Source organism: Mycena indigotica (assembly GCF_014461135.1).
Source record: "Mycena indigotica strain 171206Taipei chromosome Unknown Mind.scaff0006, whole genome shotgun sequence".
Taxonomy (NCBI): Eukaryota; Fungi; Basidiomycota; class Agaricomycetes; order Agaricales; family Mycenaceae; genus Mycena; species Mycena indigotica.
In genome coordinates, this window is record NW_023503005.1 from 924,578 (window position 1) to 946,973 (window position 22,396).

General features: G+C 52.9%; 3 protein-coding genes across 3 annotated transcripts; 2 read left to right on the forward strand and 1 right to left on the reverse strand.

Annotated features, from left to right (window-relative positions):
* Positions 1–6,460: 6,460 nt before the first annotated feature.
* On the reverse strand, positions 6,461–7,751 carry MIND_00675600 (Serine/threonine protein phosphatase 2C; the record flags this gene model as incomplete). The annotated part of the gene is made up of 4 exons (XM_037363471.1): positions 6,461–6,870; positions 6,926–7,099; positions 7,147–7,503; positions 7,565–7,751. The coding sequence occupies 4 exons, from the start codon at positions 7,749–7,751 to the stop codon at positions 6,461–6,463; spliced, it is 1,128 nt and encodes a 375-aa protein (XP_037219115.1).
* A 362-nt stretch (positions 7,752–8,113) lies between these two features.
* On the forward strand, positions 8,114–11,170 carry MIND_00675700 (GPI ethanolamine phosphate transferase 3; the record flags this gene model as incomplete). The annotated part of the gene is made up of 2 exons (XM_037363472.1): positions 8,114–8,605; positions 8,648–11,170. The coding sequence occupies exons 1-2, from the start codon at positions 8,147–8,149 to the stop codon at positions 11,168–11,170; spliced, it is 2,982 nt and encodes a 993-aa protein (XP_037219116.1). The 5' UTR covers positions 8,114–8,146.
* A 4,369-nt stretch (positions 11,171–15,539) lies between these two features.
* Positions 15,540–16,462, forward strand: MIND_00675900 (uncharacterized protein; the record flags this gene model as incomplete). The annotated part of the gene is made up of 2 exons (XM_037363473.1): positions 15,540–16,266; positions 16,317–16,462. The coding sequence occupies 2 exons, from the start codon at positions 15,540–15,542 to the stop codon at positions 16,460–16,462; spliced, it is 873 nt and encodes a 290-aa protein (XP_037219117.1).
* Positions 16,463–22,396: the final 5,934 nt, after the last annotated feature.

Sequence of the window (22,396 nt, forward strand, 5' to 3'; positions counted from 1 at the left end):
CGCACCAGAAGCATCACGTCAGGTGTCAAGTCCTTATCCATGGGCGTTCCGAGCATCGCTAGCGATGCATTTCCTGCGATTTCCGAAAACTCAGTTCCACATTTATCGCGGATGATGAAGCTTGGGGTGGCTGGTACCAGTAACATTTCATTGAATTCAGTAGTAGGAACATCCAGCCAATACTACAGGAGCTTAAAATCATCCTAACTGCCTACGTTGCATTCCCACACAATTTACATCTTCCGACTTGACTCAAATCCCGCGCTAGGTACAACTGTCAATCGGTATGTAACTCGCTTAGTGGGCGTTCCGGAGGCTGAGGGTATAAAAGCCCGACCGGTTTCCCATTCTCCCATCATCCCTTCCTTTCCTCCCTCTTCTCGAGTTCGTCGATGACAACGCTCTCCCTCCCATTTCTCGATATCGCCGTCGTTCACCTCATCGATGCCTACTTGCGGCGCGAAGGGAAGTCGTCCTGATGCGTTCGTTCACTCGGTTGGACGACGAGGCCGATGTGCGGGACCATTCAGGGTGGCAAGCCGAACCCTGCCGTTGTATGCCGCACTTGCTTGGGCTGGTACAAGTCGGGGCGGAACAGTAGTATGTCTTCGCCGAGTGTTCTTGATTGCAGCAGTCAACTTTGTAGACGAGGCAGAGTCCATGGTGGTATTGGATTGCTGGTGGGACAGTTCGGGCCGAGCGACTTTGACAGTATGTTCTTCGCTGAGATTTTTCTTGCGCTAACTTGATTGCAGCAGGCGGTTGTGGTCGGGAACGTCGTGGACCACGGCAGCCAAGGCTTCGGTATCGTCTTGACCTGCTTGTCGACCTTGACAACTGGTAAGCTGTCGTTGTCTGCATTGGCTGACCTCCTTCGCGTTCTTGAGACGATTCTCTCTCAACGACGAGGACGGCGTCAACATGCTTTAAGAGCGGCTTGTGGTCAATGCTTGGGACACCGGTAAGTCATTATTTGGTGATAATGAGTCGGTACTTACTTGTTATGTTGGAGACCGTGTTCTTGTCGTCGCCGACAACAGCCGAGTGGTGTGGTAGTCATTGGGTTTCCCGACGAGATGGGTGAGTTGTAGCTGTGGTCTTGTGCATTATTGCGCTGATGTCCGCTCTTCTCGGGAAAGCAAACTGCGGTCGTCATCGTCAGTCCCGTCTTGAGTCAGAACTCAGGCAGATAGTGGTCGTTGTTGGAGCCGAGGTTGGTTGTGGGCTGAAGGGATTTGGTGGTTGTTCTTGAAGACGTCGAGAGTGTCGCCAGACAACGGGTTGCGCGTTTGGTGAGTTGCCTCGTCATTCTCTGGGACAACCCTCACCTTCTCGTTAAAGCTCACACCCTCCACTTCCTTTTGCTCCGCTCGTCGTTAGTGTCGAGTCGAACCAGCGCTCGGGAAGACAGTGCTCGTTGTTGCAGTTGGCATTTCCCTTCCCTTCCTAATCGGTCTCCCACTCGCATTCGTCTCCAGTGCAGTCGTTGCCGAGAAGCCGGTCCGTCTTGAGCATGTTAGTCTGCCGAGATATGCCCACAGCTTACCCGTTTCAAGCCACTACGTCTCCGGGTTGAGTCGGCATGCAGAAGGCGAGATTGATGTAGTTGTAGCCGTAGACTTTGGCCGAGTGGTTTGAGAGACGGCGCCTGAGTCCTTGCCGACTTTGCCAGGGGCAGATCTGAAGTGGGAGAGTGTGGGCAACTGAGAGTGCCGACAAGGAGGAAGGCAAGATTATCGCGTGCCGTCACACGAATCGGCGTGACTTGCTTTCGACCATTTCCTCTTCGACACACGATCTGTCTTTGGGCTCGACATTCACACCTGTTTGCTTACGCTGCTACCAGTCGGCACTTACCTCGCGTCTTTTGAACTGAGAGGTGCGGATTTGTACTTTCTCTGTTTCGTTGGCTTACTTCTTCTGCAGCGCGTTCTTCGGCTTCAAACTTGGCAACGCTGTCGATGGGCATGGGTGGGAATGGGGCCGTGGAGCAACAAGCAGCAGTCTAGGTACGTGGCCAAAACATGTTGACGCATACATGCTTACCTTGTTGCAGCTCGCTCATCCTCACCGGTGTCGAACATGCTCTAATTGGAGGAAGTGAAGGGAGTCATAATGTGCGTTGCTTTTATCACACTATCAACTGTTATTGAAAGGTAACACAGTCTTGCTCCAATTCCTTCAGCAAGTCAGCACCTACACCCAACACGAACCCGCCTTCCCCCACAGGCCTTGAAATCCTTCTGCCCCGCCAACAAGGCTGGTCTCTACCTTGATTCCTCTCTCCTTCTGGCTAATTTCCCGCGACAGACACGCTCAAATGGGTGAAAACGAGCGTAAATTTACATGTACCGCTGCGCTTACGTAATGACTTTTGGCGATATTTTTTAACCTTTCAAAGCTCATTTTTTCGCAGGATTTTGCCGCCGGAGGCGTGCATAACGCACTGGACTGGGACTTAACGAACTCATGGCAATAACTCTTATTCTTTCGCTGGCGCCGCTGTCGTTTGCGAACGCAGGGAAAGCGCCGTTAGGCGCGTCGAGTTTGTCTGGGTTAGCTTTGGTGGTCATCGTTGTTGGCGAGCACGAAGCATGCGCCGTCAGGCGCATCAGGCAATGTGCATTAAGCAAACGTGAGTTTGCTCCGTTGTCCTTTACTTCCGGTTTGCTGACTTGTTTTCAGACACTTCCCTTCGCCACAAGTACAACAATAGCTGGGTGGTCGTCGTGGAGAACGCGAGCTGCTGAAACATCTTCAAGAAGTCAGTACAGCCCGCTTGCAATGGTCGCCTCCAGCTTGATTGTATCCCACCTCTGGCTCATTTCCCGCGGCAGAAACCCCCTCAATTGCGCGAAAACGACAGCGAAATTTGCTTGTATGTAACGATTACGTAAGCTTATTTCTGCTTCATTTTTTCGCCTTTTAAAGCTCACTTTTTCGCAGGATTTTGCCGCCGGAGGCGTGCATAACGCCCTGGACTTGAGCGTGGCGTACTCGCAACAACGTTTCTCGTGCTGTCGCGTTTCTTGTCGTCATTGGGGAGCGCGAGTGCGATGGATGCGCCGCAGGCGCATCAGAAGTCTCATTCCTTCCCCCACGGCCTGTGAGTGAGTTTTATTTTATGACTCTAATATTGTGTGACAAACTAAAGAATTTCAGCAATAATCTTTTGCGCTGCAATCGCGAGATTTTCCGGGACACCACAACACCCAAGTCAGTGTCATTCTTTCCTCTTCAACTACACTCCCTCACCTTCTTCAGTTTGGAGTGATTGGCGACTTCTAACCACGCTGACTGCTGGCCAACAGAAGCTGCTCGGATTGCACATGGTACCTCGTTACATCGTGTACTTGTCTGTTGTAAATACTTTCCCTTTTCCTTCGTTCGATAAGTCAGTCCCGAGCCACGCGTTGTTGCTTACCTCTTTCCCCAGGATGTCAACTTTCAAACCCAACCAACGCGCACCTGAAGACTTGACTGACCTCCCAGCGATTGATGCGACGGGCTGTCGAATGGGTGAGTTGTTCGCGCTGTCCTCGAATAGAGCACTTACCGCTTCCAGAATGGTGAGTTCCGTGGTTGGCCTTGCAACACGGACCTTGTTATGAAAGTTATGACTATGCTTGCGACGCTGAACCCTCGCTCCGCAGGTTGTGTTACTCTTTGTTTGGTGAGTTTTCCGTCGAGGTCTTCGTTTCGCGGGCTGAGCTTTCACCAGGAGTTGCTCCTTGGCGTGTCCGAAAAGTCTGCCACTCGCGTGTCCCAAACTCTGCGCTGGGTACGTCGACCGGCGCGAGACGACACTGTCTGAATGGTTAGTTTGTAGCAAATTGTTCTGGCTCGCTGACCTCGTTCCAGGGCCGCGCAATCCATGCATCCCGCCATTCTACCGTTGCCCTACTCTGTCAAAGGTGCGTTTTTCCTCGGTCCGGGCGATTCGCGAACTGAGAATAAGTTAGGTCTTTGGTCAGTAAGCACGCTGTTTCGCCGACTGACGGCCCCACCGACTTGTCCGTTGTACGTTAAACACGCTGACCCTTGTCCCCACAGGTGAGTTTTTTTCTCTCAGTCTGGGCGTTTCGCGGACTGAGATTGAGCTAGGTCGACACTTATCTAGACGTATCATTTCCAACAGCCCCAGACAAGCCTTGAAAATTGCTGTCCGAGCTGCCCTGTGTGGCTCGCGTAAGCCGGCTTGTCGTTGTCGCCCAGGTTGCTGACCAGGTTGCCATAGTCGGCAGGCTCCAGAGACGCGAGCGGTATTGGCCGTAGATACTTGGTGTTTCTCGTGTACCCGTTTTTTTTGGGGGAATCGTGCCATTTTGCTACATAGAAGGCCGGGAGTGGTCACGCCAGTGATCGCCGAGTGTGGGGCCGACGCACGTCGCGACGTCGTGTGCGCGTGCCTTCCTGCGCCGCGTTGGGGCCATCGTCACCTCCATGGCGGCGCTAAATGGTCATATTCAGCTTGCATCTCCCCGAGCGGGCTGGCCGTGACTTACAGCAGTAAGAACATTGTCGTTTCCGTGGCGGCCGTTATCGTCATTGCCGTGGCGGCCATTGTCGTCCCCACCGTGACGGCGCTTTCCGTGGCGGCCATTGTCGTCGTTTCCGTGGCGGCCATTGTCGTCATTACCGTGGCGTCCATTGTCGTCTCCACCGTGGCGGCGCTTTCCATGCCGGCCATTGTCATCATTTCCGTGATGTCCATTGTCGTTGGGGCCATCGTCCCCTCCGTGGCGGCGTTTTGTGTGGTGGCCGTTGTCGTTGGGTCCGTCGTCCCCTCCGTGTTTGCGCTCGACAAGCTAACATTATCACTCAGTCTCGATACTAGTTCATAGCGGCGTCTCTTACCGCAACGTTGGTGAACTTGGCGCTGCGCGCTGCAACCGTTTGGGTAACGGTCACTGTACGAGTGCGGTCGTCGTTTCCGTGACGGCCATTGCCATTATCATCTCCACCGTGGCGCGCAAAGACGACAGTGGCGAAGAAAAGGAGCAAGGTAGGAAGGAATCGCATGTTTGAGTCGAGTGTTGCGTTGGAACTGAGCGTTTGCCAGTGAAGTCTGAAGATACTATCCTGGCCCATTTTATAGGTTTTCTTATTCTCTGCAGTCCCCTGTATTGCTCCCGTTGGCCTGAGATGGCGACATCTTGTGTTGGATGGACCGGTAAGTCGCCGGTAAAACAGACTATGTCTATGTGAACTGATCGAAGACGAAGCTCAACTCCCCTGGGAGTTATGTCATGCAAACTTCTATGTCGTCTTGCTTCTATTAATCGCCATTCTGCCTTACTGCACAGACTTTTCTCGCGCAGTTGGGGATCATCCTTGGGATGTGCGTCGCCGCGGCGACCTTCAATTGTGGCCGATTGTTCCAAGCACTTCGGCGAGGCAAAATTAGAGCGTGGTATGAAGGGCTGCTCCAGACAATTATTGACACTGAAGCGCTGACAGTTATTAGTTCTTTCTTTCAACTTGAAGGATCTTGCATTGTCCACCAACCACGCCCTCCAAGTCAACTGAGAATCGTCGATGGTGGGATAGCTTACCCTATGATGTCACCAACCATTGACCTTTGGAAACGCTTAAGTGACCATTTAGGACTGTGGGCTCGACATGCGAGGTGGCCTGATATCCCACGCCGCCGCAGTCCGAATGCACACAGGCTTTGTGCTTGGCAAGGAAGTTGTCCCCCGCTCTTCTCGTCCCAGTTCACACTCTCGACATTTCGCCATCCCCTTTCGTGCTCTTTTGCCCGGCAATAACATGAGGCGTTGTCAGTGTCGAGAAATTTTGAAAGGCACGTTCGCCTATGCTCGAGGGCTCAGAAGATGGTCCTTGTTCCAGTCTTGTTGAAATCCATCAACCTCGATTTCTTTCGTACTGCAGGGCTGCACTTACTTAGTAAGCTGCTTCGATCATCCCATTCGTGTGTTTCCTCCGGGCCTTCCCCGCATCTTGCTTACCGTCGCCGTGGATGTGATCGCTCCGGCAATGCTCCCAACCTCTCCAGGGACCAGGGCACTACTCTTTCGGCTACTCCGCGTCCGTTCCCGTAGTCGTGTCTCAACTCTAAACTGATACCGCTGGAACCCTACTTCCATTGGATTTGGAGCTCCTTTCGTCAATTAAACCTGGAATAGACAGTGCTTCACCAGGAGACCGAGATTGGATGCTTCATCTCACCATTCATTGCAACGCCTTGTTTTCAGACATTACTCCTCCCATCAGGGTTTTTTCGAGTCGACAACACATGGTTCGGGTCTCCAGTCAGTGCTTCCCCGTCCTCACTTTTCGGTACCTCCAGTTCAAATTCACTGACAGATCGCTGGAGGAGCGGCCAAGTTGCCCACTGAGTACCTTGCGCACGAGGTCCTGAAACATATATTGATAGACGATTACTTTCTCGTCGACTCGCAAAGGAGACGTAAATTGTCCGTGAAGCCAAACCACTTTACAACGAAATGACCAGAATTGTGGCGTCATCCAAGCGGCCCTTCAATTTCCCCTCAATCGCCGGCACGACTATGTTGCCTTCGCTGTCGCCACCCATTGCCTCAAAAAGAATTTCGCCCGCAAGATTGCGGCCAGCGGTTTGACCCTTGGTGGCGGCAGCACCACACAATTTGCCGATTGACACTGGGTCAGATGGCAACTTTCGGCGCACCACAGTTTCCAGTCCATCCGAGGCTAGGACGAGAAACTTTTGGGTGTCAATATGATCGTGAGCGACCTCAGGGACGTTGGAAAGGTATGGTGGGGTCTTGACAAGATCGAGAAAGGATTGCTCGAAATCTTCGCCGCGCCCAGCTCCGATGACTTGAATAACATTGACTGGGAGGTTAAAATACGTGTTGCCAATCGCTAATTTGACCGGCTTAGAGAAAAAAAGTAGATGAGAATGCCGGAGTCAACCCACCACGACTGAGGGTGTGTAAGCCGAGTAATCTGGGTACACCCCAGCTACTGATGCAATCAGGCTCCCCTGGATGTTCAGCCAAGATTCGTGCTTTCTCAGCTGAATTTGTGCATCGGTGGGCGAAGCCCATGTGCCGGCTGTCCCACGATCCGTCCTCTGCGAGGAAACAAAGAACTTGCTATCGTCAGCTGGGATTGATCATGAAAGAACGACTTGCTTACAAGCATCGCAATCTCCTACACTCGCAATGTGGACACGTTTGTCGGGGTCGATCAAGGCTACCATGGCAGTCGTCCCCGAAAGCACCCGCTTCAGCTTCACGTTTAAGTTTCCGGGACTATCCTGCAGCGCGGCAGCAGCGTCGAACTTGGCCAGTGCGTCTGGGTCGGTGGGAATAAGCGACAGCAAGTCGTTCTTAATTTCTTCTTCAATGTCGATGAGAGTCTTGGACATCATGTTCGTCAGAGTTGCGTCGTCGACGGTGGCGGATCCCTTTTGGAGAGCCGACTCGAGAGCCAGTTTCAGCATTGAAGGTAAACGTTCAAGAACAAAATCCACTGTTGCAGTCCCACCATGACCTGAGCAGAGCAAAAAATGAATATCCTATTCCCTCACATCTCCCACGAGCAACAAACACACCGTCGAGTACAATGGCCAACTTCCAGATCCCGTTCAAGAGTTTCCAATCTTCTGTGTAATATCGGTCCTCGCTAGGAAAACGTTTGTGATTGTCTCGGCGGTCGAACGCCACAATGTCCACATTGCCTATTCGTTGTAGGGTCGCAGCTTGAATAAGATGAGTATATAGATCCATAGCTTCGCTCATCGTTGGTTAGTGACTGCTCAGACCAAGTCCGACTCCCACGCGGCACAAGCTTCTCAAGCAACGTGCTGGACCTACAAACTCGGATTTGATATTGGCCTCCACATTATTGGCTGGATATGAGTCCGCGGTATACCAGTTCGAGTTCGGGCATATTTTCCGTCGTCGTTGTTCTGGCAATCATTCTTCATTGAGCTTCGTTGACGAAGTAGAGCAGTAAGCGGAAAACATGGTCATACGCGCCGGCTGTGTGGTGCGATGAGATTGCCTAAATGCACTCGCGAAGATGAGTTGGATGAAGTCAGAAGTGAAGAATTTCAAGAAAATGTGGCAAGAAGTCACGTGGACAACACCCATTTATCTCCCAACTTGATGCACCTCTGTGGATAGACAATATTATGGCCTTTTCCAAAGGCTTCGCCCTCCTCTCACTCGTATTTCTTGTTCACCTAGCTGGCATTTACCTATTCACATCTGGTTTCCTACTTACACGTCTCTCACTCCCAAACTTCACTCAATGTCCCGACAAGTCGTGTATCCTTCCCCCCACCCATAAACGCGCGGTCCTACTCATCATAGACTCCCTCCGCTTCGATTTCATCTCTCCCAACCCACCCGTTCCAAGTTCCCCATTCCACCATAACATCCTTACGCTCCCGCATGAGCTGACCGCCGCGCATCCACAGAATTCGTTCTTGTTCAACGCGTATTCCGACGCTCCAACAGCCACGCTGCAAAGAATAAAGGCGCTTACGACCGGGTCGCTGCCCACGTTCGTCGACATTGGGAATAACTTTGGAGGTTCGGCTATTGCGGAGGATTCGATAATGAAGCAGTTAAGGCTAGCGGGAAAGAAGGTGCGTATATGTTTGTGTCCAAGCATGTCTGATTCGGGCCAGATTGCTTTCATGGGAGACGATACCTGGATGTCTGTCTATCCGGACTCTTTCGCGCTGAATATGACCTTTCCCGAAGATTCATTCAACGTGGAAGACTTGCACACCGTTGACGAAGGCGTCATTCGCCACATCTTCCCCCTGCTAGAAGATAACTCGAAGCCATTCGACTTTCTTATTGGCCATTTCCTTGGGGTCGACCATGTCGGACATCGAGTTGGGCCAGACCATTCCAGCATGAAGGACAAACTCAAACAGATGGACACTGTTCTACGGCGGGTAGTTGACTTGCTGGATCACGACACTCTCCTGGTGGTTCTCGGAGACCATGGAATGGACCGTTCAGGTGATCATGGTGGTGACGGTGACCTGGAGACCTCTTCCGCTATGTGGGTGTACAGCAAAGGCGCTCCATTGTCGACTTCCTCGTCAAAAATCCCTTCCGGACTGTTGCAATATAAAACATTTCCGAATGCACCCAACTCTCATCGCTGGATTCAACAAATCGACATCGTTCCGTCCCTTTCCCTCCTTCTCGGCCTTCCAATACCGTTCAATAACCTCGGAAGTATAATTCCAGAGCTCTTCTGGCGCGATCAAACGCTTGAGAACGCCCTTGCTATCAACGTTCAGCAAATCAAGGATTATCTTGACGCCTACCGAGCCAGTGCCTCTGGCTCTGAACTCGATGACGCGTGGCCAAACCTCTTGAATGCCTGGACCGCAACGCAATCAACCACATTAACCAACGAGCAACATCTGATTACCCTGGTCAACTACACACGAGTAGCAGTTGCTGCTTGCAGAGCGATATGGGCCCAGTTCAACCCCGTCTTGATGGGACTCGGCTTGGTACTGTTGGGTGTGGGCATCGTTGCAACATGGGCGGCTTATTCGGGATTTTCGAAAGTGGGAGATCGCTGGGACGAGTGGTTAGAGAGCCAGCTTATGAACTACGTCCGAGGCGCGGCAATTGGGTCCATCATGGGCTTAGGGCTCTACTATGTGCTCGAAACATCCTTAACTGGAATGGATGCACTCGATGTTTGCGTTTTCGGCGCTATGCTGATGGCGTGTGTCGTCTTGATTGCTTCATCTCCGCCTAGTTTCAGCTCCTTTTCCCTGCCGGTTATTCTGCTCATATTGCATTCCGTCGCATTCACCTCCAACTCGTTTACCTTCTGGGAAGACAGAATGGTTCCGTTCTTACTCGTCTCCTCCTTGGCACCGTTTATCAGGAAAGGTGTCTCTGCTCCGACTCCCCGACTCCGCTATCGCATCCTTGGCTTCTCGCTTCTCTTTGCCGTCTGTGTCCGGTTAATGTCCATCAGCACAGTGTGCCGTGAGGAACAGCAGCCATATTGTCACGTGACATTCTACGCTTCTTCGTCGCTTCCTGCTCCCCCAACTTTGGTACTGTATATGGCCCTCCCGACAGCATTTGCCATTCCGTGGACTCTCCGGAGGTTCCTTCGAGTATCGCGCTCACATTTAGGCCTTGCCAAAATCTTTTTACCCGCGATCCTCTTGCCAGCTCTTACTGCTGGAGCTGGGTATTGGTTCGTGGAATGGGCAGACTCGGCGGGGGTCGTAGACGCAGAATTAGCCGCGCTCTTGCGTATTGCCAGAACATGGGTTGCTCGATCAATTGTGCTGCTTGTCTTTGGTGGAGGGCTCCTGTGGTGGACCGTCCCGCTGTGCTTGGACATTATCGAAGCAACACCTAACTCTACTAACGAAAAGCGACAAGTCACAGTCATTGGCTACGCGAATGCCTTCGGCTCGTCGTATCTGTTGTTCTGGAGCGGGTTCCTTGCGGTTATATATCTTACCACACAGCTCACTGGCCAACTCGTGCTTGGACTGATGGTTGTCGCTCTTATGGCACACCTTGAAGTCATCGACAGCACACGTGATGTCCGGCTATTCGATACTCTTGCTGCCTCAAACCCATCTGCTCTTCTCGAGCCCAACCGCCGACCGACGCGCTCTCCGCCCATAACATTTGCGGACATCGTCCCGGTTGCTCTCCTTGGGCTACACGCATTTTACGGAACGGGCCATCAAGCCGTGATCTCCTCCATCCAATGGAAAACGGCCTTCCTCCTCACCCCCACAATGCACTTTTCGCTTTCCGCAACGACAGTCATTCTCAACTCGGTTGGCGCAATTCTCCTTGCCGCGCTTGCGGTCCCACTTCTTTCCCTCTGGAACCGCTCTCCCTTACCCTCCGACCAGAAAAAGAATAAAACACGGCCAGACACACAGATCCACGGCGAGAGCGTTATCGCGGGCCTAGGCATAATGCTCTATTACGCGTCACTGCTCTTTGGCGCTGCGGTCAGTGCCGCGATTCTTCGGAGGCACCTAATGGTCTGGAAGGTTTTCGCGCCACGGTTTATGCTGGCGGTTGTGCAGCTGATTGTTGTGGATGTGGGTGTATTGGTTGGGTTCGGACTCGGGGTTCAGCATGTTGGGGGACACGTGGCGAAGATGTTTCGTGGTGTAGATACCCAGCTGGCTTAAGAGAAAATAGAGGTTAGACGCGTCCGGTCATGTTCACGTGGCCAGTGACATTTATGACTCACTTGTCACAGGTGGTCACAAGTCTACCCCTCAATGATTCAAGGTAGGCCGACCAGCGGCGTAGCACAAACTGATTAGACTCATAAATACCTGTTTTGAATATTTGCCTAAATACTTGGTGGTCAATCCAGTCTAAATAAAACCTCAAATTTTTGTCATGGATAAGATATTTTATCTCCAAATCTGCAACATATTTACCTACATACAGAAAGTAATTTTTTTAACATCAAGAGGGTCGGTCCGAATACACCCGTTGACATGGGAAATTGTGACACGGCATGGGTTGATGCGGAGGTCGTGACAATCAGTGCAAGATTCGGTGTGTATGAGCACAAACTTAAATCAGTTTGTGAATGTCGATTCCTTCCACCCTCGAGCAGAGATTAGCTCTAATAGAGCCCGGGCTCCTTGCGAGGATGTGCACCTCCTCCATAATGGTTACACACCGCCACGTTTCTTCTATTCTCAGGCGGTCTTCCCTCTCGATCCGACAGCGGAATCTCTTGTCTACTTGTACCCGACTGATGCCCTTCTTTCTGCTGCGCGCGCCATCGCTAACAATGCGGATGGTGACTTGTTCTTGTTTCGGGGCCACGACTATGAGCGCGAGCCTGTGTCCGATGCTTGGATACGGCCTGGGCGTTATGTTTTCCTCATTAAAGGACAGCCGCCAACGCTTTGGTGAGCTAATTAGTGGAACGATTGTGATTTTATCTCTGAATGCCCAAGCTGGCCCCTATGTCGCTCTTTCAGCCATTGGTCTCCCTCTCCCCCGCCGGCAGAATGGCAACGCGTAGCAACACCTGTAAACGCCGGTCTAGATCTTACGATGATTGATGTCGCGGTGAAATATATGGACGGGAAATGTCTATTGACGGGGGACGACGAGATGGTAGCGTTGGACGCCTCGCACCTCGTGCCCGAAGATTGTCAAGAATGGGTACGGACTCGGAGTTGGCCATTTTTCTGTTCTCTATTGACAAGGTGAGTAGCTCGCGATCCATGATTTGGCCTACACGGGCCACCGACAGGCCGTCAATACGGGCGACAACCTTATCACTCTCCGGCATGACATAAATGAGCGGATCTTCGATACAGGACAATTTTCCATCTATCCGTGGGGAGGTGAATGGGTAGCGCTCTTTATGGACTCCAAATCTCCCGCCACTGCCCGAGACCATCATTTTCGCAGCCTTGCCTTACCGTCCAGAGTTTCCGGGCATTTTCTTTGGGCACGATTCAATTGGACTGTGTTCCGGATTATGGAAACTGCTTTCGCAACCTATGGAGGGAGAAATTTCACGTTCGTTGGCGGTGGGGGCAGCGCGGAAGAAGAACAGGGCAACAACAACAAGAACAACAAGAAAAGGAAGGATATGGAGGACAACGACAATGAAGACGAGCAAGGCCCCACACTAACAAAGTCCAGGCCCATTAAGCGAAGCAAGGTTGAAGGAGCCGTCAACGATGGACAGGCGAATGATGACACTGGCACTGCAGAGCTCGGTTTCGACGATCCTGACAGCGAGAACTACGACCCTCTCGACCTTTCGGCTTTTCGGCGCTCTGATCTTCCCCGCCTGCGACATCTAGAATCGCTCCTCGATGAAGGGAAACTGCTACTTGAAGAAGATTCTGCAATCTATCCAGGAATGGTGGATATTGCCGCTGCCAAAATCAACTGGCTCGAGTCCCATCCTCGTACAAGAGATCCAGGGAAAGCAAGGATAGCCCGAGCTTCTGAAGTGGATCCGCACCCTTGAGGAGGTTCGAACATCGCAATTATGGTCCAAGCCTCGCCTGACTGAACTTTTCCTCAAATCAGGGCAATCTAGTGAAGCAAGAGCGAGAAATTTCGTCAGGCTTGGTATGCCACCGCTCCAAAAAGAACTCATTGATCGACACAGCGCCGGCAACGGAGGAGGATTCTTAGAAACGGGAATGGAAGAGGAAAATTTTGAGGAAATCAAGAGTATAGGAAGGAGTGTTCAGATGGTTGCATGCGGCTGGCTCGTGGCGCAAAGCGAAAAAGTTATTTTCGACGCGCCGAGTCACTTCCACGTGGGTGTGACAGAAAGAGAGAGAGAAAAAGGCCTTGCCAAATTCATACTTGAAATCAGCCGGGACTGCTGGGAATCCGCCCCTCAACCGGGGGTTGGCTGACAACTCCGTGCATTTCATCATACTTGCTGTACATGTCCAGTGCTGGTGCGCTTTCGACCGTCGCCACCTTTCCTCCCACTCGACTTGTTCTTCACACTACGGACATTAATGTATTTTCTGCCCCAGAAAATGCGCAGAAAATTTGAAATTTTCTGAAGATCTTCTGAAGATTTTCCAAGGATTTTTCTGTCACGGAAAATTTAGAATTTTCCATCAATCTTCTGAGAATCTTCTGGAAATTTTCCGGGTCAGATGATTAGAAATCTTCTGCCACAGAAAATTTTCAGAAAATGTAGTGCTCGGATCTGTGATCCGGCCAGTGCCATTTTTTCTGGCATATACATTGGCAATCAAGGCAATCAGTCGGACCACAGTCTACTCCGATCCTCCATTTGTTGGACTTAAGTATCATACATTATACACAAGGCTTTTCACATGTATCCTTTAGCTCTCTTCTCCCACTCAGCAGCAGGGGGTAGAAGCAAAGCGACATGACATGCATGCCCTGAGCGTCAACATTATTTTGCACCTGCCTGACCAGTTAGACATAGGGGTGGTCTCTCGTTCTATAGCTGTGTCAGTCAATGCTTTAACCATTCCCTCGTTCAGCTTAAAGCAAGACGTGCTCGGGTACCTTCTGAGTCCCTACGAAATTGAGGCACAACAGCACCAGGGTTGTGTTCGGCGGCTTTGAAAGCCAGCCTGCTACAGGACAAGGATACTTTCTTGAACGGCGAGTGCTTGCGTGACACAAGAAAGGGAGAAGACAAACACAATCCCGAACGGGAATGCACAGTGGTAAGTGGAGACAAGTCGCAGTGCGCAAGAAGAGGTGGTGGGTTTGAGGGCGACGAGCAGATTGGATTGTCCAGTAGTTTACCTTTGCGTGCGTGGTAGTTGAGACAGATGTGAAGGCCATCTAGCTATCAGAAACGACAATGAATGAGCATCGGATAGAATGGTAGCGAATGTCAAGATTACATACCTCCATCTGAATACCGAGCTCATCCAGTCCAGTAAACTCCCTTCCTCCTAGTGCCGCGAGCGAAGACTCGGATTTTAAGCGCGTTGCAAGGAGCTGCTGAGCCGGTGAGTAATGTACAGCGTCATGTGGAAGCATTGGCACACATACCAACTGGCATACTGTCCGGCTGAGGATTCTGGTAACAGAACAGAGTCCGGATCGGCATATACTGTTTCACCAGTCAAGATGAGGGAATTGAAAGCACTTGAAAACGCACGCCGTCCCAATGACCTCAAAAGCCATCCACACGAGTTGGCATCTCTACTTGCAGCTTTGCGCGAATGAATGGTGTTGTCACTCTCGTTGTCGAAGTCGGATATTGGAATAGTATGGAGGGCCCGTGAACGCGGGTGACAATTACAGGACTGTTACAAATGGAGGCTGAAAGGATATGGGTTAGCAGAGATTTGGCAGAGCTTAAAATACACACTTTGACATTCGAGTTTCCACCTCTGCCTCTGCACTTGTGCCTCACCAACTTGGATGTGTCCCTCTCGGTACTCTAGAGTTGGCTTTGAGGCCTGTTTGGCCACCCATGGATAGCGAACGACAAAACACGTTTAAAAAAGCCAGTTGGTCCACCTTGTAAGCTATTTGTGCCCCCAGAACCCTCCGCTGATTCTTCAGCTCCTGCTCTCGTGGCTAAAGACATTCTCAATAATAGTCGATATTTGCGGGCTAGCGTGCCAGTGGGCACCACAGCAGCATGATGTGTTGCATGTCCATCTCCCTTAGTGTGCATGTCTGGGCTGGCCGCCGTTCGCAGAGTTGGAGGCGGTGTCGTTGGCCCGTTGGCCCGTTCCGCGTTCAAGTTATCAAATTGGTCCTTCTGTCCTCATCGTTAACGGCGTTACTAGCCGCCGTTTCAAGTCGGGTCGATTTGATATGTCCTGGACTGGTGGCTACCTTGCCGGGCACGGCAGCGTAGATGTCGCGGCCGGTCTTGGTTGCAGTGGGGAGACGTGGCAGAGCGGGACAAGGGCCAGGGAAGACAGTGTGTCAGCTGTGCCCAGCCCTGGCCGAGGCGCGCTGCCTGGGCGTTAAGCAAAGTCGGAGAAGCACAGCATGTGCCCAGATCCCGTCCAACAGCTAGAGTAGTGCGTGCGGCGGTTCTGCTTGGGGATGTGGGCGGGAGGAAGCAAAGAGGCGTTGGCAGTGATCCGCAGCACGTGCCCGGTCCCGGCGCCGACGCCCCCGGTTGCTGTCCCACGTTCTTCTCTGCTTCCGCACCTCCAAACTCAGCTGCTCATCGTCAATAGCGCCTCAATAAACGCAAATCTTGGCTCTTCTGTCCCTGTCGCCTTTGATAGTGAAGGACAGCGTTTGAATTCAACCTGTACCGATTTCAAGGAGTGCTGCGGCGACCCTGGCCCGGCCCCGGCGGACAGGCCACCCAGCCCCGGTGAAGTCTGTCTACTCTCCTCATCATTTTTATCCACAGCCAATTCACTTTCCCTTGCCGCCCACATCTCTTCCTCTCCTCTGCTGCCTGTCTCGCCGCGGCCTCCCGCCTCCTGCGCTTCTTTATCTCTTCAATTTCCTGCTTCTCACGCTGCTGCCGCTCCATCCATCCGCCCACGCCCGCCAGTGCCGACTGCGGGTCATTCTTCCAGCCCAGCAAATACCCCTGCAGCTGCGCACCTTACTTCGACACTGATACTGGTCATGGCGATGCAAACCAAGTCGCTCGGGCGGTCTTCTGCGCTCATTGGCGGTGGCCCAAGCCCGACCGGATCCAGACGAAGCTCTCTCCCGATTGGGCTGAAGATACCGGTGCGGATCACTCAAGTGCAGGAGGGGCTGAAGCGCGATTTGGGGATGGTCCGGGAGTTTGCGAATGTTGTCGAAGGTGTGTATGATCGTCGTTTCTTGCTTCGAGAGGCTGATTCGTTGTGATAGAATTACAAGTCTTGCAGATGACATATACCACGCTTATCGATAGCCTCACGGACAGTCTTACGACCGTGTCAGACGAACCAGAAGCTGACAACCGATCTCATCGGTATAGTCGGCTCTCCAGCTTCCCCCTTCTACCCCGGCGATGATCTCGATCGAGGTCCTCCGCCAGCACCCGGCCCCCGATTCCTGCAGTGGTCCAGCAACGACGAGCGTTAGAAGGCATTTGCGAGCAGTACCGCGTTGTGTGGGAGTGTGCGGCGCTGCTCGTGGAGCTGGGCGGAAGTGGTGCTGATGACTGAGGAGGAGGATAACACGAAATCGGTCGGCAGGAGTGACTTAAGCCAGGGGCAGTTGGTTCTGTTGAGGGAGATGATGCGGGACGGGGAGCCGAAGCAGTCGGTGCAGGCGGGTGTTTGGAAGAGGGAGGCGATGGGCAGCAGGGTGACCTTTGCGTCGCTTGAGATGTCAGAGAGTGGGTCGGAGCCAGAGGAGAATAAGGGCGGGAGGCTGCGAATGAGTAGGATTCGGGCGATGCTCAGGGGACTGCGGAGGGTGCAGAACAAGTTGGAGGACTTTGGCGCCGAGCTCTCTCAAGGCGACATCACCCGCCGGCCTTCATTGACCGCCATCTTCCGCTTCGGGCGAGCGCAGTCTAGTTCGCGGTCCCGGTCGCCATCTGCTCGGCGGGTAACCCGTACGGCGGGTAACCCGTACTCCCGCAACTGCCAACAGGTTGACGACGTCGCTTCTCCTTCCGCGGGGCGAGCGTGCTGGGTTCCGGACGCGGCTGTCATTTGTCGAGGAGGGCGTGGCTGGCGATGATGCGCTGCCAGGTCTGGCGATGACGATGACGCCAGAGAATATACGGCCGTTGCTGGAGAGTGCGCGGGAGGTGCGGGTCCGGGCGGGGGAGTGTCTCGCTGCGTTCAAGTTGACGGGACTTGCGGGGGGAGGTGTAGATAGAAGCGGATATTGTATGGACTGGACTGAATGACTATCGCGCACCGCACACCCAGCTGTCTTTCTCGCGGACTCCATCTGAGAGCTGCGGGCGGTAAAAGGCAAAGAGGACATCATGTGAGAAGAAGCAGGCCGCTTCAAGCGGCCACCTTGCCGGGGACATGAAGCGCAAATACCGCGAGAAGGAGTTCGTTTCGGTCCTTCTTGGGTCCTTCCATAGCCTTTGGTCGCTTACGATATTTTTTGAAGGAAAGTCTCCCCCACAATGTCGAATTTGCGCACAACGAAGCGGTCGTGCGACATCCTCATTGGGAAGCATGGCACTCGGTTGGTCACCGTTATAAGCAACGCTGGCTGGGTCTTCCGGACGAGCCAGGATGCGGGTACAATTTCACTATTTTTTTGCTCTCTCGTTTCGCTGACCGGTCTCACTAGCTCACTATGCCAAGAAGAATGATTCCTGGAATGAGGGTGCAAGTTTGACTGGAGCCACGGAGTCTTGACAGAGCACAGTATCCAGAATGCCTGTGCGTGCCATTTTCTTTTGTTTTCTCCTTCCTCAAACATCTTGCTACAGACTGCCAGCTCATTCGCGAAGCAGAACATTACATCTACATTGGTGAGTGTTTCTTTAGTTGCGAAGCTTGAAAGTTGACCAAGATGAACACAGAAAACCAGTTCTTGTATGCTCGGCACGCCTGATTCCGTTCATTGTCATTCTAACTCTCACGTAGTATTTCTGTCACACACGATAAGGATGTCGTGAAGAACCAAGTCGCGGCAGCCTTGGTTGAGCGCATAGTTCGCGTCGCCCAATAAGACCACAAGTTCCAGATTATCGTTGTCCGAGTCATTCCCGAAGTGCCAGGCTTCACGGGGAATATCAAGACCGAAGGCGGGCTCAAGACTATCATGGCCGTCCAATACCGTGACCGAACTATCAACCGGACACAGTATATACGAAGAGGTTCGGAAAGCAGGTTACGACCCGTAAGTTCTCTAGTTTTGGACTTGCGTCACATTGACCTTTGCAACAGTGCCAAATACATCCGCTTTTACCACCTGCGTTCATACGACAGAATCAATGCACCCCAAACGTCTTACATCCAGCGCATCGAAAGCGAGAGCGGGCTGAAGTACCACGAGGTGCTCAGCGCGCTCTCTCGTAGATGGATTGGAAAGGAAGGAAGGTTGATACGAAGATTGAGCCTTTGCTCTGCCGGAGTGACATCCGAGTGGACGAAATCAATCGGAATAGAGTTTCGACGATCAAGAACGATCGATTTTCGGCCGTACACTACGGCTGCGGCGAATGAAAACGCCCAGAGACGAGAGAAAAGCATGAAATCTGGGGAGTTTGCTGCATCACGACAACAGAGCGATTAAGAGCAAAGGACACACTGCTTCAGTGTTCATGGCGATAACAAGGAAGCCTTGTCTTCGGATTTTTGCGAGCACGATACGAGGAGGATGATTTCTCGGGGTGGGTAAAAGTATAAGCAGAAAGGAGGGCAGTAGCTGAGTGCTGGCGGAAGGGAGCTGAAATCTCAAGAAAGATATTGACCATGCTTGTACTGGTTTTTGCTCCCACATACCGTCCAACGACACTGTATTATTGGTATCTCCTGCCCTTAGCGCCGAGCTGAGCTGGTTTGCCAAGCCCATCACTTATCTCGCAACCTACGTTTTTTATCTTGCAGCTGCTGGCAGCGGTTGTTACCGAACGGACTACAATGGGACACTGTCAAGAAAGAGTGGGGGACCGCTACTACTGATTAAGTAATCAGTGTTTCAAAACAGTGTAACACTGTGACATATTGGTTCCCACAAGCCAACACCGCGTCTATTGGCTCCTATGTAGTCAACCCCAGCCCGAGCCTGTCCCAACCCACACTCAGCTCGTACAACTCCTTGCCCCGCCTGCCGCCCTGCACCTCGCACTGCCGCAGACCCCGTGTCCAGCGAGGAGTCAGTCCGTCTCTGACGACGTGGACAATTAACGCTTTTGTTGGGCACCCAGTTTGCTGCGGCGGTCCCGCCCGAGCCGATGATCGCGCAGCTGCAGGGGTGTTTGCTCAGCCGGAAGAATAACCCGTAGTTGACACTGGCGGGTGTGGGCTGATGGATGGCCCGGGAGCGGCAGTCATCTGTCCCGCCGTCACGCGTGCCAACATGGAAACCGCTGGCAGGGCCGCAGGCTCAATATGTGCTGCGCGCACCCAACACCGCTCTCCGCAGGCCAAGCCTTCAATCCTCCTGCACTGTGTCGAGGACGCGCAATGACAGCATTTTTTTCTTAGTATGTGATCTTCAGGCTGGCGCTGTGGACGCCCGTTAAGCAAGCTGTCTTGCTACTGTCTGTCCCAAGTCGCCATGCCGCTCTACGGTGCCTGCGTTTCGTCCCGCCCTTCATGCGAAAAATCACTGAATAACAAGGTAAATCTTGCAAAATCGTCTCCAGCCGCAAAGAATGCTTACCTTGACCAATAGAACACCCTTGTGCGCGACTCCGCTCTAGCTCCAAAATGACTGCCCGAGCGAAAGCGGGCTTGTCCGCCGCCAACGCAAGTGGCAGTGGTGGGGGACCAACGTCTGGAATCATATCACCCATGCAAACGGGACCACCAATGAAAGCGAACACAAGCGCGCCGTCCCCAGCGACCGAAACCTGGGTCGAAACGACGACACTCGCAAAACCTGGACATGGGTCAGCAAGACACAATTCCCAAGCGCAGGAACACGTACTTGGGCAAATAAAGTCTACCTCCGCGACGACTACAAATCCCCAAACCCGCCATCTCCTGCCTACCGCATCGAGCTCGAGCGGCAGTCGGCAAGTCACACAGCGTGCCAGAAAGCAGGTCGTGGCAGTACCGCTGCCAAGTTCGGCCCGAGTTTTCTTTGCGCATTGCAGCTCGGCGAAACGCGTCAACGTGAGGCAGCAGACGCGCCGACGGCCGGAAAGGAGGTTGCGGCGGTCAGCAGGTCACACAGCAAGTTTGGCCCGAGTTCTTCTTCCTCACTGGGTCCGGGCCAGCTCGGGAAAACACGTCAACGCGAGCGGTGTTGGCAGTTGGAGGAGAAGAAGGTACAGCCTCAAGCGAGCACCAGCTCATTCACTCAGAATTGCTAGCAAAATCTGGGCTACTGGTCAAGAGTGTTACTCACAAAACCTGGGGGACTGCCCAAGGGTCACAAATGTCACACTTTTTGAAAACTTATTTTATTCATATTTAGGTGTTAGATCATGATATTGATGATGGAATTGATGGCATCTAGATAAAGTAATTGATGTGGAACGATTTTTGATTGACATCAGTGCTTTTGATGGCTCTGTCAAGATACATCAATTTCAACCCAATTAGGATGTATACCTTTGCCCTGCATCACAAGCCTACCTAGATGTTTATCCGGGTCTTCGGCCTGAAGAAATGGTGATTTGCCTTTCCATATCTGGTAATAGCTTAGTCATAGCTATCAAACTCATTGAGATATTCACAATTGATTGAATGTCACATTTTCCTGTCACAGCATCCCGTTTGGGCTTGCCCAGTTTTGTGAGTAACACCCTTGACCAGTAGCCCAGGTTTTGCTAGCAAAACTGACTGCCTATCCTGCGAGCACGTGCCCGTTGACAGCGGCCTTTTACTCAACAGCCATCTCCCGCCCGCCGTATCAAGCCCAGGCTCGAAACGGCCATCTCTCGCGCTCGCAAACTCAAGGCGGAGTCGCCGCGCTGCCGCGAACGGCGGGCACAAGAGCCGCACTCAGCATCTATCTAACTTAGCACTACTCCGGCTAACTCGGCACTCCTCTCGGTCTATCTCGCAAGTCTGGCGCCTCCTACCGGCAAGTCCACCGTCAAATACAGCCGTTTAATGGTCCCCGGGCCGCTCGCCCGCGCCAACTCCCAACTCGCCCTCCTCTTCAATAACGGCAACAGCGTGTCAAACGGCAAGTCCCACCGCCATTGCCCGCCAAACGGCCGCTTGAAGTGGCCGATCGACCCAACGCGAGCGGCTCCATCCGCCCGGCTGCTCTCCGGCCCAATCGCCGGGCGCCACGAGCTTTACGGGGCGACAAGTCGCAAACAAGCTGCAAGCGAGGTCAACATGGACAAATAGCGGCTGGATAGCAAAAACACGCACCTTTGGGGCGGGAACATCTTTGGCGACGACTGCAGCCGCCCTCCAAAGCTGGTTAACGGTCAGGGACGAGCACGACCATCGCCGCTGCAAGATTGGTCAGTAAACTTCATACCCGCAAGCCAGCACTCACCACCGGGTTGGCCAACCAGACACCGAGCTTGACCCGCAAACAGGTTCTGACTGCGCAAAGTTTCTGGGCTCGTTAGGCCCAGTGTTCGCGGCCAGGGCAAGGAAACACGTTTGAAGAAAATGGGGGAACCGGCCGGACTGGGCCCGCCGATCACACGTGCCCGTTAACCGGCCTTTCCCTTCCACTTCCGCCACATCCCACCAGCAGCCATTGCTGCCCACGGCCCGCAAACAAGCCGTTCTCCGTCTATAACTCGTTGGAGCTTAACAACTAGCAGCAACCCCAGACTCTGCGGCCCGGGACCCCGGCAGCGCCGAACTCCGAGTCTGACTCGCGCGTTGGGTAGCCGTCATTTTCGCCCGCGCGGGACGGCAAGCTCTGGCGCGACAAGTACTGAGTCATGCTACGGGACAAGCCGAACGTTCAAACGGGCCACTTTGGCTTGGCCGTCGCAGCCTGAAACGAGCAGGTAAGTCTGAAATTCCGGTCAGTTTACCCGCACAAACTTACTTTAGGCCGTAGCTTCTGCGCCATTTGGCGAAGGTCCGCTTGATCGACGGAACTGGCCCAGGCTGGGGAAAAACCAGCCTGAAGCGGCAAGACCAGTCGCCGCAAACAGCAACGCTGGCCGGTTAGTCGAATTGCGGGAAACAATGCATTTGCTGACTATTGTGTAGATTCCACAGATTGGCCCTGGCGAATGTTAGCGCGACATCTCAGGATGGACAGCGCGAGTGAACAACTGCGACATAAGTAAGTCAAGCATTGAGTTGGGAACGAGAAGCTCACTATTTCTGAAACTACCAGCATGCAAAGATGCTTTTGATGCCGCGGGATTCGTG